Source organism: Pelmatolapia mariae, linkage group LG14 (genome assembly GCF_036321145.2).
Source record: "Pelmatolapia mariae isolate MD_Pm_ZW linkage group LG14, Pm_UMD_F_2, whole genome shotgun sequence".
NCBI classification, from domain to species: Eukaryota; Metazoa; Chordata; class Actinopteri; order Cichliformes; family Cichlidae; genus Pelmatolapia; species Pelmatolapia mariae.
In genome coordinates, this window is record NC_086239.1 from 39,742,167 (window position 1) to 39,759,954 (window position 17,788).

Consider the following 17,788-nt stretch of genomic DNA (forward strand, 5'->3'; position numbering starts at 1 on the left):
GCCCTAATTTCTCCCAGCTTAGCCTCCCTCCTGTTTCCCATTCCCTGATTAGGTCTCTGTGTGTTTAAGCCCTGCGTTAATGTTTCTTACTTTCTTCATGCTGTGTGTTTGTCGTGTTCCAGTGTTTAGTTCCTCTGTTCTGAGTTTTGTTTTGTTTTTGTGAGAGTGATTTATAAGGAGATTTTTCCAGCATTAAAGCTGCGTTCTGAGTTCCAGTCCCGTCTTTGAGAGTCCTGCATTTTGGGTCCTTTTTCCTGCCTGCCTGCCACACAGTCTATCATGAGAGAAACATCACTGTGTCCCGGCGAATTGTGCCCCCTAGTGGTGATAACTAAAATGCTGCTTCTCAGTTAACAACAACAATAATAATAATGCAATCAACACATTTTACAACTTGAGTACACACCTCAACGTTTAGCCGTTACAACGATGAATCCTGTCCCCACTTAGATCAGAGAGGACATAGTGTGATTGAACTGACGTCGATCAGCCTTCCTGTTTCTGTCACACATAACCTGTGTCTGTGTCCGACTTTTACTCTACATGTTGCAACATTTGGACACCATATAAAAGGTTAAAAACTAAGATTTGTATTCAGATCTTTACCTTAACACATCGTAATGTGACAAAGACAGTCACAAATGAAAACACAAGTTTGGATTTGGTTATAACAACATCAAAGTGTCACGAGCTGCTTAGAGGATCCACTCGCAGGACTCCTGGGTAGCGTTCACACAGAGATAGTTTATTACAAATCTTCACCGAGTGTATGTATAGACAGTGCGGGGTTAGTGCTATATACAAGACGTGAGGGGCAGGGGTCCAGGGCTCCAGGGAAAACGGGGAAACCACACTCGCGCTCCAAACAGCCTCTCTCCTCTCCACTAGCGACCTGTCACTCCTTCCACACACCACACGGGGAAACACGGGAACGGGTCCGGGGAATCTAGGAACAATTGCTCTCTTTTCAGTTCTCCAGACTAATTTTTCTCTAGTTTAGCTTTTTGCTTGTGTCACTGTTGGTAGACTGAAATGGTACCTATAGCTCATTAAGGTTGCACAAGTAATCCAGGAGATGGGCCATTACACGAGGAGACCTCAACAGGACCGTAAAAAGGTCTCAACCCAGCAGCAAGAGTAACAGGAGGAGTGCTGCCAGTACCCTACAAAATAACCTCGACAGGTCGTGTGCATCTTCATGCTTTGTAACTAGACAGGTTGATTATAGTCATCCCTTGGCTGTTAACCATTATATCAGATTTGTGGAAAAATAAAATATATTTCAACTTGTTATTATAAATAATCAACTCTACTATAAATGCCAGAAGCCATCAAGATTTTTCACAGCATTCAGAAAAAGCTACACACATATTTGACATTGTAAGGATTTACTCAATTTTACAAGGCAAATACATTAGTATAATAAGCTTATAATAATCTTTGAGATGTTTAATTTTAAAAGACAGGAATCCAGGCAAGATATTAATCTGACCTCCCACTGATATCCAGCAAAGGTGCGTATTTGGATATCTTCTTAGACAGCAGTTGGCTCAAGTTATTATCTTTCTCATCAGGGATTAGTAGCTAAATGTCCCTGGGGGAAAAAAGGGGGCTCTATAGAAATACAGGACACTAAAATCTAATGTCCTTTGGTCAGAAATGCTTCATTTTTTAATGTAAGTGAATTAATGCATTGATCTGCATTTACAGATCATTGGTTTGTATGTGAATACCTGAGTGAATGCATGTGTGCAACACACACACACACACACACACACACACACACACACACACACACACACACACAGAGACACACACAGACACACACACACACACACACAGACACACACACACACACACACACAGACACACACACACACACAGACACACACACACACACACAGACACACACAGACACACAGACACAGACACACACACACAGACACACACACACACACATAGACACACACACACACACAGACAGACACACACACACACACACACACACACACAGACACACACACACACACACACAGACACACACACACAGACACACAGACACACACACACACACACACAGAGTGGTTTAATGCTCTAAAACTGCCTCATAACTTACATTATTACATGATGTGTCTCAAAATAACTGAAGGAACTAATAAAACTAAAAACTTGTTTAGTTGCCGTCTCTCGTTTTGAGCTTCTGTCTGTTTAATTAACTGTTTCTGAGTCTGTTTCATAACTGTGATGTTTGTGTCCATAAGCGCCAAATCAGCTCAGCAGCAGCTGCTAAATAAGTAATAAAACAGTTAAAACCATTTAATGTTTCAGCTGAGCAGCTGAGGTCTTATTGGATCAGACTAGTTACTTTAACTAGCAGAATTAACAACATCCCACATGAAAGAGCGGAAAGAAAAGAACTGCACATATGCATCGGGGTGACTGCAGAGCAGGTCATCTACTAATGGGAAGGTTGGTAGTTTGATCCCTGGGTCCTCCTCCACCATGCCAAATAACCCCGGGCAAGATCCCAACCCAGGCTCCCTCCAGTGCAACCATGAATGAGCTCAGTTTACATGCATTCAATTAGTGGTGCAGAAAATGTAGAAGATTGTTAGGTAGGTGTCAAACTCGAGGCCTGCGGGCCACATCCGGCCCGGCGTAGTGTTATAACTGACCCCTGAGATCCTTAGCTGCCTTACCAAACGACAGGCCACCCGTGATCATTCCCACGTCGATGACGTCAGATTAGTGATGCGTCTGTTCATGTATTCAACCTTAATGTCAAGTCAGAACGAGCCGTTAGCGATGGCCAAGAGACAAGTTGATTCTGAAAACAGCCTTTCAGACTCAGCGGGAGGTTTAGTACATGCTGACTGAAACCTGTGTGTCTTACACGTGGAGCTAACGTGACTCTAATTTAGGAATATAATCTAAGATGGCACTACCACACAAAACATCAGGACAAGTTCAAAAACTTGAATGCAGACCATAAACTCGAGGGTTGAAGAGGAATCTGACGTCACCGCAGGCATTTTTCACCAAAGGGAATTTACCACAGCCGTGAAAGTTTTATTGTGGCAGAGGAGCTAGCCAAGAGCTGCATGTCGAACGTGAGTCCAGACAAAAAAGACGGCGTTTGAAATCTTTCAGACTCATACATCCCAACTGCTTCGATTTATAGTTATGTTAGAAGAACGTTTAGTTTTGGTCTGTTCAGTAAATGTTTATCGTGTTCGGCCCATGACCTAAAGCGTCCTTTGAGTGTGTTGTGGTTTATCTGACTAATAACGCGGCTCTTTATCGTCACGTCACGCTAACCACATCCGTGGTTATCAGCAGTTCTTCTTTCTGTGTAAGAGCAGAGGGGAAGTAGTGTGGTACACGTTAGGCATCGAGGAGAGTTGAGGGTGAGTGTGCTCTGTGTGTGTTTGTTGCAGAAAAACATGCTTTTCCATATTTTAATGTTCAGCATAGAGATGGCAGCTGTTCAGCTGGGTTAGTGTCAGTGCACTGTACTAATGATCACAAGGTTTTAACATCGTTTTCTTCAATAAGATACTTGAAAGTCAGACGTTCCTTTAAATATGCAGCTAATAGTAATCATTCTCCTCTTTGTCAAAATGATTTTTTAATTATTATATATTATATAATTATAATAGAGAATATTAATGTGGATTATCTCTGTCCAAAGCCAGAGAAAGATGAGTGGAGTGGCCTCATTCAACAACAGCTCTTCATTTTCCAATGAGACAGAAAGCTGTAATCCAGTCACCACCGTGTCCCATCTCTTCTTCATACCCATCCTTAGTTTGGTGTTTCTGGTGAGTTTCAGCGACTCAGATCAGTGTATTGCTATCAACAACTAATTAAGGTAATTTACATTTTAGAAATTTCTTCAAATTTCAGCAAAAAAGTGTTACAGTCCTTAGTCTTAGATCCAAGTGTAACATAAAAGACTTCAGCAGAGAGCATGGGCAGGCACAGTGCAGACACAGCTGTGTTACAACCAACAATAACCAAAATAGCGTGAATGCACAGATAGAAAGGGAAATGAAGTCAGATCCTGGTCTTTTAATATCCAGTGTTGTCCAGCTGTAGTGTTTCACCATCAGCTGATTCAGGACTCTCATGTACTGTGGTGAGTCACGAAGCCCGATGGTATCCTCCTCTGTCTCAGAGGGCTCGTCACTGTTTAGCTGACTACCGTGTTATCGGCTTACGTGTGAGTTTTTTCATGACATACGGGAGTAAGAGATCTCGATGGCCAGTTCACCGAGGAGCATCCTTGTTCTCAGGCTTTATGGTGTAAACTGGGAGACCTCCAGCTTGGTTTACCACCATATAAACATCTGACTCTCACTTATCAGCAAGTTTATGTTTCCCTCTTAAGCGGGCAGCACGCACTGCTTCTACTTTAGCAGCAGTTACACACACGTCAATCCTCTAACTCTGTTCCAGACGTGGCTTCAGACTTCGCACATATGGTGAATGTGACCTGTAGCCATCGTCTCTGAGGGAAAAAACAAAAGCCAGGTCAACAGGCAATCTGGGTTTACGACCGTACATTAATTCATAAGGTGTGAAAGCTGTTACCCATGGACCAATGGTTTCACAAAACTCTGCCACTGTGAGCTGTCCTTGTTGTCCAAACAACGTCCTATTAAAACACTCCACATGGTTTCCCCTGGGATGTTAGCGTGTGGTACGAATGTTGTGAACACCCATGATTTTATAGTTTTTTGATGTCACTATGGAAACGTTCAGGAATGCCATAATGTACAATGAAATTATCCCACAGGCACTGTTTGAGCGTTCTGGTTTGGGGTTGGGATGGCACGTGGTAAAGTGATGTGTAAATACGAGAATGTCCTTAATATTACTCCTATTATGCTCAGTGGACAAAAAGCCCATACAGACAAGCTCAAGAGGCCTGGTGGACTTCATGGTGAACAAAGGGGCAGCTCTTTTAGGAAGGGACCACAGGTTTTAACCTTTCTCCCAACATCTGCGGCCATCCTTGACCAGTAATGACTTGTTCTCACCGGGTTGAGATGCTTAAGTGGCCTATATCATCATGGAGACTCTATCTGGATGTCATGGTCTGTGTGCAGCAGCAGGAAAGTAGGATCCAAATGCAAACTCGTGGTGGACTCAAACTCAAAGACCTCAAACACACAAAACAGAAACTAAACTGGGAAGTCTAGAAAGTGAACTTGAAACAGAACACACAGGCAAGTATGAGGGATGACGCAACGTCGAACAGGAACATACGCAGACACTAAATGCAGAAGGGGAACAGGGCAAAGAGCAAACACCTGGGAGACACGGCTGACACTAATTACATAGACGAGATTGGGAGGAAGCAAAACAGAATACACTGACCTTCAAAGTAAAACAGGAAGCTGACTGGGCACAGAACTAAACCTATACTAAACACAAACCTCAGAACTAGAATACAAAATCGGAAATCAGAACTCTAAAAGTCATATACAACGAAGAAATCATAGAATAACAATAATAATACAGAAAACACTGGGTCACTGACCCAGGACCGTGACACTCAAAAATGTTCTGGAAGAACTAGTTGCCAGGTTACAAAACCTCCATCTTGTCGTGTCCGGCGGAATATTTCATTTTGTAGCTCAAGATGACCGAATTCCCTGATTAGCAAGGGAATATCATCTTCCTAACGGTGGGTGAAACCAATGTCCCCAGTCTCAAGCTGAGCTATAATTTCCCTCAAACAAGGGTCAGCTCGTTGTTCTGGTCTTAGCTGCTCTACTGGCATGTGAGGAATAACTGGTAAACAATTTTATTCACAAACTCATCTGATACAGCAGCTACAGACATGGCTAAAGACCGCACCAGGGTGAAAGCACACTCCACCTGTTTTTCACTTGGACTAAAGCCGAGGAGGTGCTTCTCACACTTTTCTGTAAAGTTCATCTGGATGTTTTCAGTGGGAGAAACGTTTCATCATCATCATCATCATCAGGTGACTTCTTCAGTCTCAGCTGACTGCAGGTTCCAAGCTTATAAACAGTACATTTACATAATGACTGAAGCTAGCACCACTGAAGGAACAATGGGCTGGGAGGTCAGTTCCTTAATCATAATTATGCAAATTCCCATGACCATTGATCAACAACCACTGACCAAAACCCACTGATCAACAACCACTGATCAATGTCCATGAGTACCATTCACAGAGAGTTGGGGAATGGCTGCAATCACAGCATTGTAAGATGGTGACAGATGTACCCTTAGGCCCCCTCCTCGATTCAGAGATGGTCTTTCCCTTTTCACGTAAATGGCCTCCTTGACTCCGCCCTCAAACCAGCGTTCCTCCCTGTCCAGGATGTGTACATCCTCATCATTGAAAGAGTGTCCACTGGCCTGTAGGTGTAAATAGACTGCAGAGTCCTGGCCTGACGAGGTAGCTCTTCTGTGTTGTGCCATCCTCTTAGCCAGAGGTTGTTTGGTTTCCCCGATGTATAAATCCTGGCAATCCTCCTGGTTTACCACTTTCACTGGGCTGGTTTCAGTCATTATGCAAATGTCCTGTTTATAAGATTGGGGAAACCTGCAGTCAGCTGAGACTGAAGAAGTCACTTGGATAATGACGAAACGTTTCTCCGCCTGAAAACGCTACGTCCAGATGAAGAGAATCAACTTTTTGGGATTTACTCACCTGGATGACTGAACATGCATCAGGACGTTTTTGTTTTTACCTGCAGATCTTCTTAAGTCAATTTAAAGATTTTGATTTTTCTCAGTGCAAGAAACTGGTTTGCTTAATGCCAGCAACTGGGTTTTGGGGGTTGGGGGCAGGATGGTATGGGATAGAAAGCTTGGGGTTTCAGAAGTGCATAGTAATTGTACCACTTCCAGAACTTTTGATCAGAGTTCTTTGTAGTGGACAGCGGGCTTTCTATTGCACACTTAAAACTGATGTCGATACTTCAGGATGAGGCATAAAACAGGCATAAACCCAAACTGTGCAAGGGGAATCAGACTTACTGTCGTCAGGGGATGAGGTGGAGAAAGGCCAGATGTAGGGGGGTAAGGTGAAAGCTCAGAGGACATATCCATGTCCTATTTATGTTTGGCTCCGCCCTTCACAATATATGTGCGTGTGTGTATGTTGGCTGTTTTCCATTAGGTAAGAATGCGGATGGTTTGAGACAATAAAGCGCTGCTTAGCATTCTCTTTTTTTTTTTCTTTTTTTTTTTTTGTCTGTCCCATTTGGTTCTTTAGCCGTCAGAATTGTTGTCTGAAGACCAACAAGGATACCAAATGGATTTATTTTGCCAAATGGATCATCATGGCATTGCCGTATTGGTCCATTTGATCAAGCTTTGTTGTTATTATTTATTTTATTTTCAGTTGTTACAGATGGGACAGACATGACTGGGGGATAGGAAAGAGAGGAAGGAAAAGAAAAACAGAAGGGAAGAGGGACAGTGAGGAAGGGCACTTACAAAGACAAAGAGAAAAAGAAAAAAAAATCTCCTGGATCACCTGTTGAGAGAAAAAGAAGAGAAAACAAGCAACAAAAAAAAACAAAGCAACATACTAAACACAACACCATCCCGTTAATCTAGCTAAGTGTGAACAGCAGTAAATATTAAATATTGAATGTTGTTGTGCAGCACACAGGACAGACAGCGCACAATGTGCTTTGAAGTAGCAGCTAAGAAAGGTGTAGTTTATGTCTACGAACAGTGAACACCCGTGTGCACACCTGTCTGGATCAGCGCGCTTGTATACAAAAGGTTTCTCCATGTAACGGTCTGCTAGAGGGTGTGGGGGGCCATAGCCCCGTCCCCCAGGGCATGAAGCAGTCATGGAGAAGATCCAGGCTTCAGACATCCAGAGGCCCCAGAGTGCGAGAGCCCAAGGTGGACCACCGTTGGGGCATCCGTGCCACCCTCCTGGGAAGGGCTGAGGAGATCTCCAGACGAGGGGTCACCCAGTAGCCACGGAGCAGAAGCCAGAGGGGGCTGCACTGGCCTGCCCGCCGGCTCTGCCGGCAGCCAGCTGTGCCAGAGTGAACCAAGCCGCAGACCCCGAGGCCGGAGGCCCGGGGGGTCCCCTTTGCCCCGGAGGAGGCCTGACCGAGCGACAGGCACCAGGTCCCGCCAAGTAGCCACCGGGAGTGAGCTGGTGTATACCTGAGCGCCCAGCCCCGGACACCAAGAACCACCAATGCACCGACCCCTGAGGGCATCAGTCACCGGCAGGGAGTGTGGTGAGGGGAGATAGACCTCCACACTTTGGAGGGCCTGGGTGTTCCCAAAGAGGTGGAGTCTAAGACCCGACCTGACATATAGACACAGACAAACAGGCACACACAGACACAAACATGCATTCCCACCCTCATGCACACATATACAAACACTCAGCACTCATCCAACGTAGTAATAGACATACATGGACATGTACACACAATCACACTCCCCAAACATACTCTATACCCCGGGTCCAGGTACCCTTACCCCCAGAGGGGGAAACGGCACCCAGACCCAAGAGATGTGACCCTTTCCCCCCGGGGTGGAGGTAAGCAGACCGCCCCAGGCTCCGCGGCAGCAGGGAGGCCCATCGGACAGCCAACACCTCCTCCCAGCCCCCTGCCCCGATGGCTAGTAGAGAACGGGGGTGTGTGAAGACCCCATACCTCCCTCCTCCCGCTCATGTGTAGTGTTGCTGCGTGTTGTTCTAAAGTGCATTTAAAACAAGGGAGGGCATGGTGCTGCTGCCGGAGAGCAGCAGGTGTTAGCACGGCCCCTCCCGAGAACCCTCAATGTCTACATGGATTTAAAATTGAGAGGTGGGCACCGGTACCAGAGGTAAGGTTGAATACACAGACCGTCCACTGGAAGCCGTTAACGTGGTCACCCTCAAGGCCCTATATATATGTGTGTGTTATGAGAGTGTGAGGAATGTGGATGTCTAAGTTGTGGAATAAAATTGAGGCACAGGTGGCCAGAAGGGGACAGAGGGGGGGGGGAATGCCTCCCCTGCACCCTGGTGACACACCCGCACCCCAAGGCCCTACCTGTGTGGGTGGGTGTGGTGGAGCGGGAAGAGGAAGGCAGCCGGGGATGGGGAGGAAAAGAAGGGAGGGGCAAGATGCCCCTCCCTAGGGCCAGCTCCCCCGCTGACCCCAGTAGGCACCCCCGTCCTCTGGTACCCACCAAGGCAAGGGAGCCCAGGCCCATCCAGACCGGGGCCTACGGTAGCAGCACCGCCAAGCCCCACAGGACCTGGGGAAGCCCACCCTACCCCACCGCAGAGGAAACTGTACCCACCCCAACATTCAATCATCTCCCAGACTACACAAGACAACAGACACCCAGGTTAGGTTTATTCTCCACCTCTCCTATGTCTCTCCCCCACCTGCAGAGTGGACTCCTGCAAGGATGGAACAACCTCCCTGCCAGTTGAAGAGCCCCCCAGTTAGGCCGATGCACCAGAGGCCCCCTGCGCCAGGGCTGAGCCCCTGTGCGCCCACCCGCCCACAACCTCGGCGACACACCGACGAGGACCGAAGTCCCCAAGGCCCAGCCAGAGCCCCATCACGCAGACGAAGCACCCCCGAACCCCAAGCCCCCCCGCCTGCCCCGGATCCACTCAGGGGCAGCCAGGCTACCAGGCCAGTAACCTACGTCCGCCAGTACAGACCCTCCCCCAGCCCCGCTGCACGCAGCCACGAGGAGAACACCCTCTAAGAGCGACCAGAGCCACTAACCAGGTTATGACCACAACCCCCCGGGTTGAGCCCTCCAGGGATAACGTCTCTAGGGGTTCTCCAGGCGCCCCAAGCCCGTCCCAACCTCCACATCAACCACAATAGCTAAGGCGGGACCAAACCACGACCCCCCACCCCCGCTAGGTGATGGAACCGATCAAAGGAGCCCAGAGGGATTGATCTAATGTGGTGGCAGAGGTTGTATCGAGACTAATGTGATCTATTAGATGGTTTTTATATTGATTAGGATTAAGATTATTTTTATTTTTCCAGTTCATGAGGATCGTTTTCTTGGCGATGCATAGGGCAGTAAAGACCATGTGGACTGTATTAGTTTCTGTAGTGACATCATCCAATTTTCCCAACAAGCACACTAAAGGGGAGGCTGGAATTTTACATTTCAGACACTTTGATAAGTCTTCACATATCTCACGCCAAAACTTCTGCACTGGTGGACAGAACCAAAGAGCGTGGATGTAATTGTCTGGTGTATTGCCTTGACAGTGTGAGCAGTTGTTGGAAGATGTAAAGCCCATCTTGAACATCCGATGACCAGTATAGTGCACTCTATGTAGTATTTTGTATTGTATTAATTGCAGACTGGGATTTTTAATCAATTTAAAGGTTTTTAAGCATACCTGAGACCAGAAGTTTTGGTCTAAGCTTACTGATAAATCTGCTTCCCACTTTGCAATAGGAAGGGATACTGATTCATCTATTTTAGAAAGTGTTCTGTATATTTTAGATAATAATTTGGGGGATTTAAGAGTAAGAAAGTGTACCGCACTTGGGGGTGTTTGTAATTCAGCTTGACAGAGGTAAAAATTTCTTTTTTACTATGGATTTAATTTGTTGATATTCTAAAAATCTTTTCTTGTTGATCCGATATTGTGTAACTAGTCTGTCAAATGAAATAAATTCTGTTCCCTCTAATATATGTTCTAAGTATTTAATTCCTTTACAACTCCATTCTGGAAAATTAATCATATTATTGTTTTGTAATATGTCAGGGTTATTCCAGATAGGTGTACGTTTGCATGGGATTAATGAAGACTCCGTTATTTTTAGAAACTCCCACCATGCTGTCAGAGAAGAGCTGATGTTGATGCTTTTAAAGCATTCATGTCTTTTGATGTTTGAGCTGATAAATAGTAGGTCTGAAATCTCTAGATCATTGCATAGTGCCTGTTCAACATCTAGCCAAGGTTCATCTAAGAAGGTATGTTTTAACCATTCTGAAATGAACTGAAGCCTGTTGGCTAAGAAGTATTGTTGAAAGTTAGGCAGATCTAATCCTCCTCTATCCTTGGTTCTTTGTAGTGTTTTTAAGCTGATACGCGGGGGTTTATCTTTCCAAAGGAATTTAGAAATATATGAATCCAGAGATCTGAACCAATCTTGTGATGGTTTGTTAGGGATCATTAAAAATAAGTAATTTATTTTTGGCAAGATCATCATTTTTATAGTGGCGACCCTTCCCATGAGTGATATGGGTAAAGATTTCCATCTAGTCAGATCGCCTTCTACTTTCTTTAGAAGTGGGATGTGGTTTAATTTAGTTAAGTCTGAAAGCTTAGGAGAAACATTAATACCTAAATATTTAATATTTCCAGATTGTAGTGGGGCAGAAGAAGAGTTATGGAAGGAGCAGTTAATGGGAAGAACTGTAGATTTTGGCCAGTTAATTGAATAATCTGAAACTCTTGAAAACCAGTTTATTAGAGTAATTACCTCAGAAAGGTTGGTTTGTGAGTTTTGCAGAAAAAGCAACACATCATCCGCATAGAGACTGATTTTATGTTCTATGTTCTTACATTTTATGCCCTTAATTGTTGTAGCCTGTCTAAATGCTGCCGCTAGTGGTTCGATAAAAATTGCAAAAAGTGAAGGGGAGAGTGGGCATCCCTGCCTGGTGCCCCTCAGGAGACAGAAGCTGGAGGATGTCTGGTCATTTGTCCTGATACAAGCTGTTGGGGAATTGTATAATATTCTTATCCAGTTTATGAAAGAGGTTCCAAAACCAAATTTGTGTAAAGTTGCAAATAGAAATTTCCAGTTAACTCTGTCAAACGCTTTTTCTGCATCTAGAGATAATATTATGGTTTCAATGTTTTTACTGCATGAGTAGTCTATTAAATTAAGTAATCTACGAGTGTTTGTTGATGAGTGTCTACCTTTTATGAAACCAGTTTGGTCAGGATGAATTAAGAGGGGGGTTATTTTCTCTAATCTTTTTGAGAGAGCTTTGCAGATTATTTTGAGGTCTACATTTATAAGAGATATTGGACGATAGCTTGAGGGAAATAAAGGGTCTTTGCCTGGTTTTAGTAGGAGACTAATGTTGGCAGAATTCATATTTGGTGGTAGTCTGCCATTTTCCTTGATTTCCTGCAACATTCTGTGGAATACTGGTGCCAAAATTGTCCAGAATTCTTTGTAGAATTCTGCAGGAAAGCCGTCTGGACCTGGAGCCTTATTATTGGGCATACTTGTCAGGGCTTCCTGGAGTTGCTTAGCATTCTCAGCTGCTCGTCGTGTCGGCCTTGTCTTTGTGTGATTGGAGCAGGACATCACGTCTCATGATGTGTCCATGTTACCACAACGTAACATGCTGTTCACTTAATCTTTTATGGTGATTTTGTAGTCTCAGTCACTTCATTTAATTCTTATTTAATAAGCAAGATGTTAATTTGGTAATTTAAGATCCCATCAGAGTCAAGCAGAGGGGGTTGAGGGCAGAGTTAACTCCCACACGAGTGGGCAGTGTGCTTCATGTCCTCCGGCCTAGTCAGAGACGGCACGTTGACCAGCAGATCAAACTCAGAGATATTCATTTTTCTGTGGATGAATGGTATAAGGGTACCAAACTCTTGTCCTGAGCCCGCTCTCTATCTCCTCCTCAGGTGGGTTTACTTCTCAACAGCTTCACCATGAAGTTTTACTTCTGCCGAGCTCATCATCGGGTATCCAGCAGCCTGACGGTCTACCTGAAGAACCTGACGGCCGCTGACTTCCTGCTCTGTCTCAGCCTGCCCATCCGCATCACCAACTACGCCAGTGCGTCCGTCACCATCCATGTGCTGTACTGCAGCATCGGGGCTTCTGCACTCTTCCTCAATATGTACGCCAGCATCCTCTTTATGGGGTACATCGCTGCCAACAGGTAGTAACCCTTTAGTGACATCAGACTGTCGGTCTCGACCATAGCTGGACTGGCGGTATGCCCGATGGTAATCTTTCGTTTTTATGGGCCGATAGGGTTTTTTGTTTTGTTTTTTTTCGTTTTTTTTCCGTAAAGGTATAAACACTGAAAGGTGGTGGATTGGCCAGATGCTGGGAGATGTGTAAAAATAACTCAATTGTTGTTTGGTGGTGGCAATTGCGGAGCTTCCACAGATTCGGTAACAGTAGTAGCAAGTGGTGGAGGCCAGCAGATGCAACAGGCTGGCAGATGGATGACGGAAAGACAGGAGGAGCAGAGACCCGAGAGGATGAACTGAACTTCAGGTAAGAAGTTATGACCTGCAGTCTATCTGGGTCAGATATAAACCAAGTTTAGGTGGAGTTTATTTTCGTTGTGCTGACTTTTTACAGTCAGTTACAATAACTCGTACTGTGTACTAGCTAGCATGACGGAGTTTCTATACAGCTGGGTGGGTGCTATGATGTTACTGATAGTGAACTTTATTTTATTCATAAGGTTAGTTAGTAGAGTTGCCAACCGCCCCTTAAAAAACTGAATTGTCCCGTATTCAGAGAAAATATTACGTGTTTCGTACTGAGGTGAAAAGGAACACAGTTTGTCCCGGACTTCAGCTAGAATGGAAAAAAGACACAAAGCTGGATTTATTCTGTTTTTGCTGCACAGCTGCCTCTTCTCCTCTCATTCTCTCCCCCTCCCTCTCCTGTTGCTACTTCAATCATGAAACTGATCAATGATCAGCTGATCGTCTCACTTGTTTGTTTATCGCTCACTTTGCGCCAAAAAGAGGAAACCAGCGGATGTCGCGCTAAACAACAGCAGCACGTTTAAGCTTGATCAGCTGTTGTTAGAATTTATTTAATATTAATTTCTAGTATCAGCTGATGTTTGCTGGAGCCACAGCTGTAAAAGCTGCTGGTCATGATGTCGGTTTGGATATGTGGTGAGAGGGAAACATGAAGATGAAACCAGGAGATGTCCTTACTGAATCATCAGAGCTGAACAGGTGATGGAGAAACAGGTTTACCTTTTAGGTGACATGAATGAGTTGAAGGGAAGTTATGAACTGTTTCTGAGAGACAAATAACACCAGGATCCTTTTCTATGTAGCTGACAGCTGGTAACTGTGCAGGGGCGGGTCTAGCAAAGTGTTGCCAGGGGGCCAGGTAGGACATTAACAGGGAAAGGGGGGCACAAAGAAATACTTTTCTTTCTTATTCTTATTTAAAATGTCTCGCTTTTAACAAATAATTGAATCTGAATCTTACAACAAACGTTTTCATCTGATGTAAAATGTATAGAAATCCATTATTGTACATAGTAATTTGTTTTAGGGTCCCATCATAATTTCTTCAGAAGTAGCTAAGTACTGTATATGATGCCAGTATTTTCCCACATTATCTAGATACTGTACTAGTACTGTGTGTAAAATGCCATCAAAAAGTCAATTAAGTTTTATTCTTTCTCACCTGTCTTTCTATCTCCTCACTTTTTAAAGGTTGCCATGTTAGAAAAAATATTTTGCCCTGCCATGCTGTTTATTGATGTGGCAAATTAATTGTTTATGAAAATATATGTAAATCTGTCATTAGTAATCAGTAATGATCATGTCTCACCTCTAGTCTTTGTCTTAATTTCAGGTTTTCACCATGTGTTGTAGATAGTTCAGGAGGTTAACTCGACCAAGCAGTCTACTTTCGGGTACTGTTTAGAATACCAGAATAGGGAGGATGGTGTAGGTTTAAGTTTATTAGACTGATACATATTTACCAACAAGACACTGTACATCACTGTGACAACAGCGTTTGTTTTCATTCAAAGGCTTTATGGTTTTTCCTATAATACCTGGTGGGCCGGTCTCTAGTCAAAATGCCCGGGCCGATTTTTTGTCCCAGTCCAGCCCTGGTCTCGACGGTTCTGTCACCAGATTAATGGCCGTAAACACCAATGCACGTCTTCTGCATCTTACAACAAGTATCACTGTGACCCCTTATTGAAATTCTTTATTGCATTTCTTCAGGTATCTAAAAATTGTTCATCCTTCAGGAACTCACGTCCTACAGACGGTACGAGCCGCCCACATCATTTCCGGGGTCACCTGGGTATTCCTCCTGATCCCTGCGATCGTTTACATCATCCTCTTTATCATCGCCCAGAATCTGACCTCTAAGTCCACCCACTGCGATTTCCAGGTCAACCTGCTGGATAAAATAGTCCACGTCAGTGCAATCATCATCTTTATGTTGGTCCTCGTATCCCTGGTCTTCTTCTACCACAGCACCTCCCGCAGGGTGTTGCTGGCACAGCAGAGGCAGCCGACCTCCTCGGGCTCCAGAAAGTTAGTGAAGTCTCGCAGGAACATTTTAGTGCTGGTCAGCATCTTCTGTGTTTGCTTCGTCCCGTATCACCTGGTGCGACTTCCCTATACTTTTCAGTGGAACTGCTCTGTGAAGCTGATGCTATACAACCTGAAGGAAGCGACGACAATAGTGTCAGTTCTCAACATCTGTCTGGATCCGCTCGTTTACTTTTTCCTTTCTAAGGCTTTTCGGGCCCAGGTGAGGAGGAGGACGCTGTCCAGGAAGAAACGGGCCGACGTCCGACAAATGAACAAGGAAAGCGAGAGCAGCGAGGAGCAGCAACAAGCCTAACCAGTGAACTGTGAAGAAACATTCAGCCTTTTATAACACGCTCAGATTTGCTATTTGTTTTTAACCTCGAACACTCGACGTGGTGCCAGCGATCAGTGTCTGAAAGACTGATTCAAACTTTTAAAAGAACCAAGAGGACGTTTGATTGAGTGTTTTATTTTAAAGGATAAATGAAAGGACATTATGTCCTTATTGCTTTTGCTTTTTATAATATAATACCTGCAGGTTTTCTAAATGTTAGTTTATAGTTTTATTTCATTTTGTTTTGCTCTTAGAAAACATTTAAAGTTTATAAGGTCACGTGTGCACTGAATCCTCCCTCCAGTAATCCTGAGCTGCTTCTTCTTCATTCACTTTGTGTTCACACAGCAGCACTGTACTTATTAAACCCTGGCTCTGTGTGCGCTGTGTCTTTTGTCTTAGTTGTATATAAAGATGTTTGTATGTCTGTGGCATGTCTGAGTCTGTGCTGCCTCTCACTGTGAAAACAAACAGGAAATGGGTCAGAGTGGAAGTGTGGCCACTGTGTGCGTGTGTGTCAGAGTGCAGAGTGGAAGTGTGGCCACTGTGTGCGTGTGTGTGTGTGTCAGAGTGGAAGTGTGGCCACTGTGTGTGTGTGTGTGTGTGTGTGTGTGTGTGTGTCAGAGTGCAGAGTGGAAGTGTGGCCACTGTGTGTGTGTGTGTGTGTGTGTGTGTGTGTGTGGAGTGATTGGATTCGTTCCAGTTTTGAAGCATTTAAAGGCCTCTGTGTCAGAGATTTTCACTGATCGATAAATTCCACAAACTCCCAGCATGCAGTGCAGCGCTGTAGTGGCTGATAGTGACAGGAGGGACAGCTGTGAAACCAGAACATTCAAATTAAATCTCAGATCAAATCAGTTCTGTTCAGCTCGAGTTGACCAGCTGACTGACGACAGGTAATGTAGCCCTGAGCCTTTGGGAACAACGTGCAGATCAATCAGAGATCCGGTTTGTGGTCCACATTTATAGATCAGGCTAAAGTTTCCCTTCAGCAGGGAGGATGAAATGTTGCAGAGACGGGACAGTTGTCAGTGAGTGATTTTGTGTCAAAAAGAGATGGTGTGAGATAATGTTAGTCCCAGTGAGAGGCTTTTAAAACCAAGTGGAGTGTAGATACGTGCGTGCAATCTGTTTACCACAAACTCACGCAACACCTCTGAGTTTTCTGTGGTTGCATTTTCTTGCCTCTAGCTGTGAACAAACAGGAAATAAGTCAGTGTGGCCAGAGAGAGTGTGTGTGCGTGTGCGTGTGTGCGTGCGTGTGTGTGCGTGCGTGTGTGTTGGTACTCCAGGTGAGGTCATCCTAGCATCTTTCACGCTGCTGGATTTTCTTCTTAGTAAAAACAAATTTTTTAAGGACTCAGCGACCTCGAAGCAGCAGGCTCAGCACCACAGCTGCGTCCAGCATTCACACAGATGTAAAGTTGTGATCACGATGACTGTTGCCGGCTCAGAATGTGGGAGTCCTGCTGCGGTTCGCACGTGTGAACAGCCTCACACTCCAACGTGGTGTCTGTTACAGACACATCAGAGCTTCGGTTTCAAACACAGGGGCATTTCTCCTGAGCTGTGTTCTTTTGTCACAGACAAATATCAATACGTGTATGTATATAAATGTGTTTTCATATATAAATAAAACATAAATATATATTATAAATCATAGAAGCTTTATCATTGCTGACGATGTATCCCATGGTCTCAGTTCTGTGTTCTCATTGGCTCTCTGCACACATTGCGCGTGAGGTGACTTGTGTTCGATCGATGCTACTAACCTGGAAAGTTTCTCTGCATCAAAACTGTGCTCCTTTCCTTCAGATTGCACATTTATATGCAGGAAATGCTGCGAATCCCCACCTATTACTGACGAGCTGCTGCTGCATCGCATTTTGTTCAGCGGGGTTTACATAACCCAGTGATCAGGTTAAACCAGGGGTCGGCAAACCTGCGGCTCCGGAGCCGCATGTGGCTCTTTAGTCCTTATAGTGCGGCTCTGCGTGGTTTGGGAAAATATTTAGCTGAAGTGTATTTTATTTATGTTAGTTCTTTTTTAACGTGTAGTTCTAAATTGGAAGATTATTGTGATATTGAAATATAAAAAATAAAATTATATTCTATTATTTTTTCATCGCTCAAAATAAGCGTCACACTCGCGGAAGCCGGTG

At 44.6% G+C, this 17,788-nt stretch overlaps 1 protein-coding gene across 1 annotated transcript; it reads left to right on the forward strand.

Moving 5' to 3' along the window:
* The first annotated feature begins 3,390 nt into the window (after positions 1-3,390).
* Positions 3,391-17,223, forward strand: LOC134641722 (P2Y purinoceptor 14-like). Its single transcript, XM_063494241.1, has 4 exons — positions 3,391-3,407; positions 3,692-3,821; positions 12,656-12,915; positions 14,975-17,223. Exons 2-4 carry the CDS (start codon positions 3,702-3,704, stop codon positions 15,603-15,605), a joined length of 1,011 nt encoding a protein of 336 aa, XP_063350311.1. The 5' UTR covers positions 3,391-3,407; positions 3,692-3,701; the 3' UTR covers positions 15,606-17,223.
* The last annotated feature ends 565 nt before the right edge of the window (positions 17,224-17,788 follow it).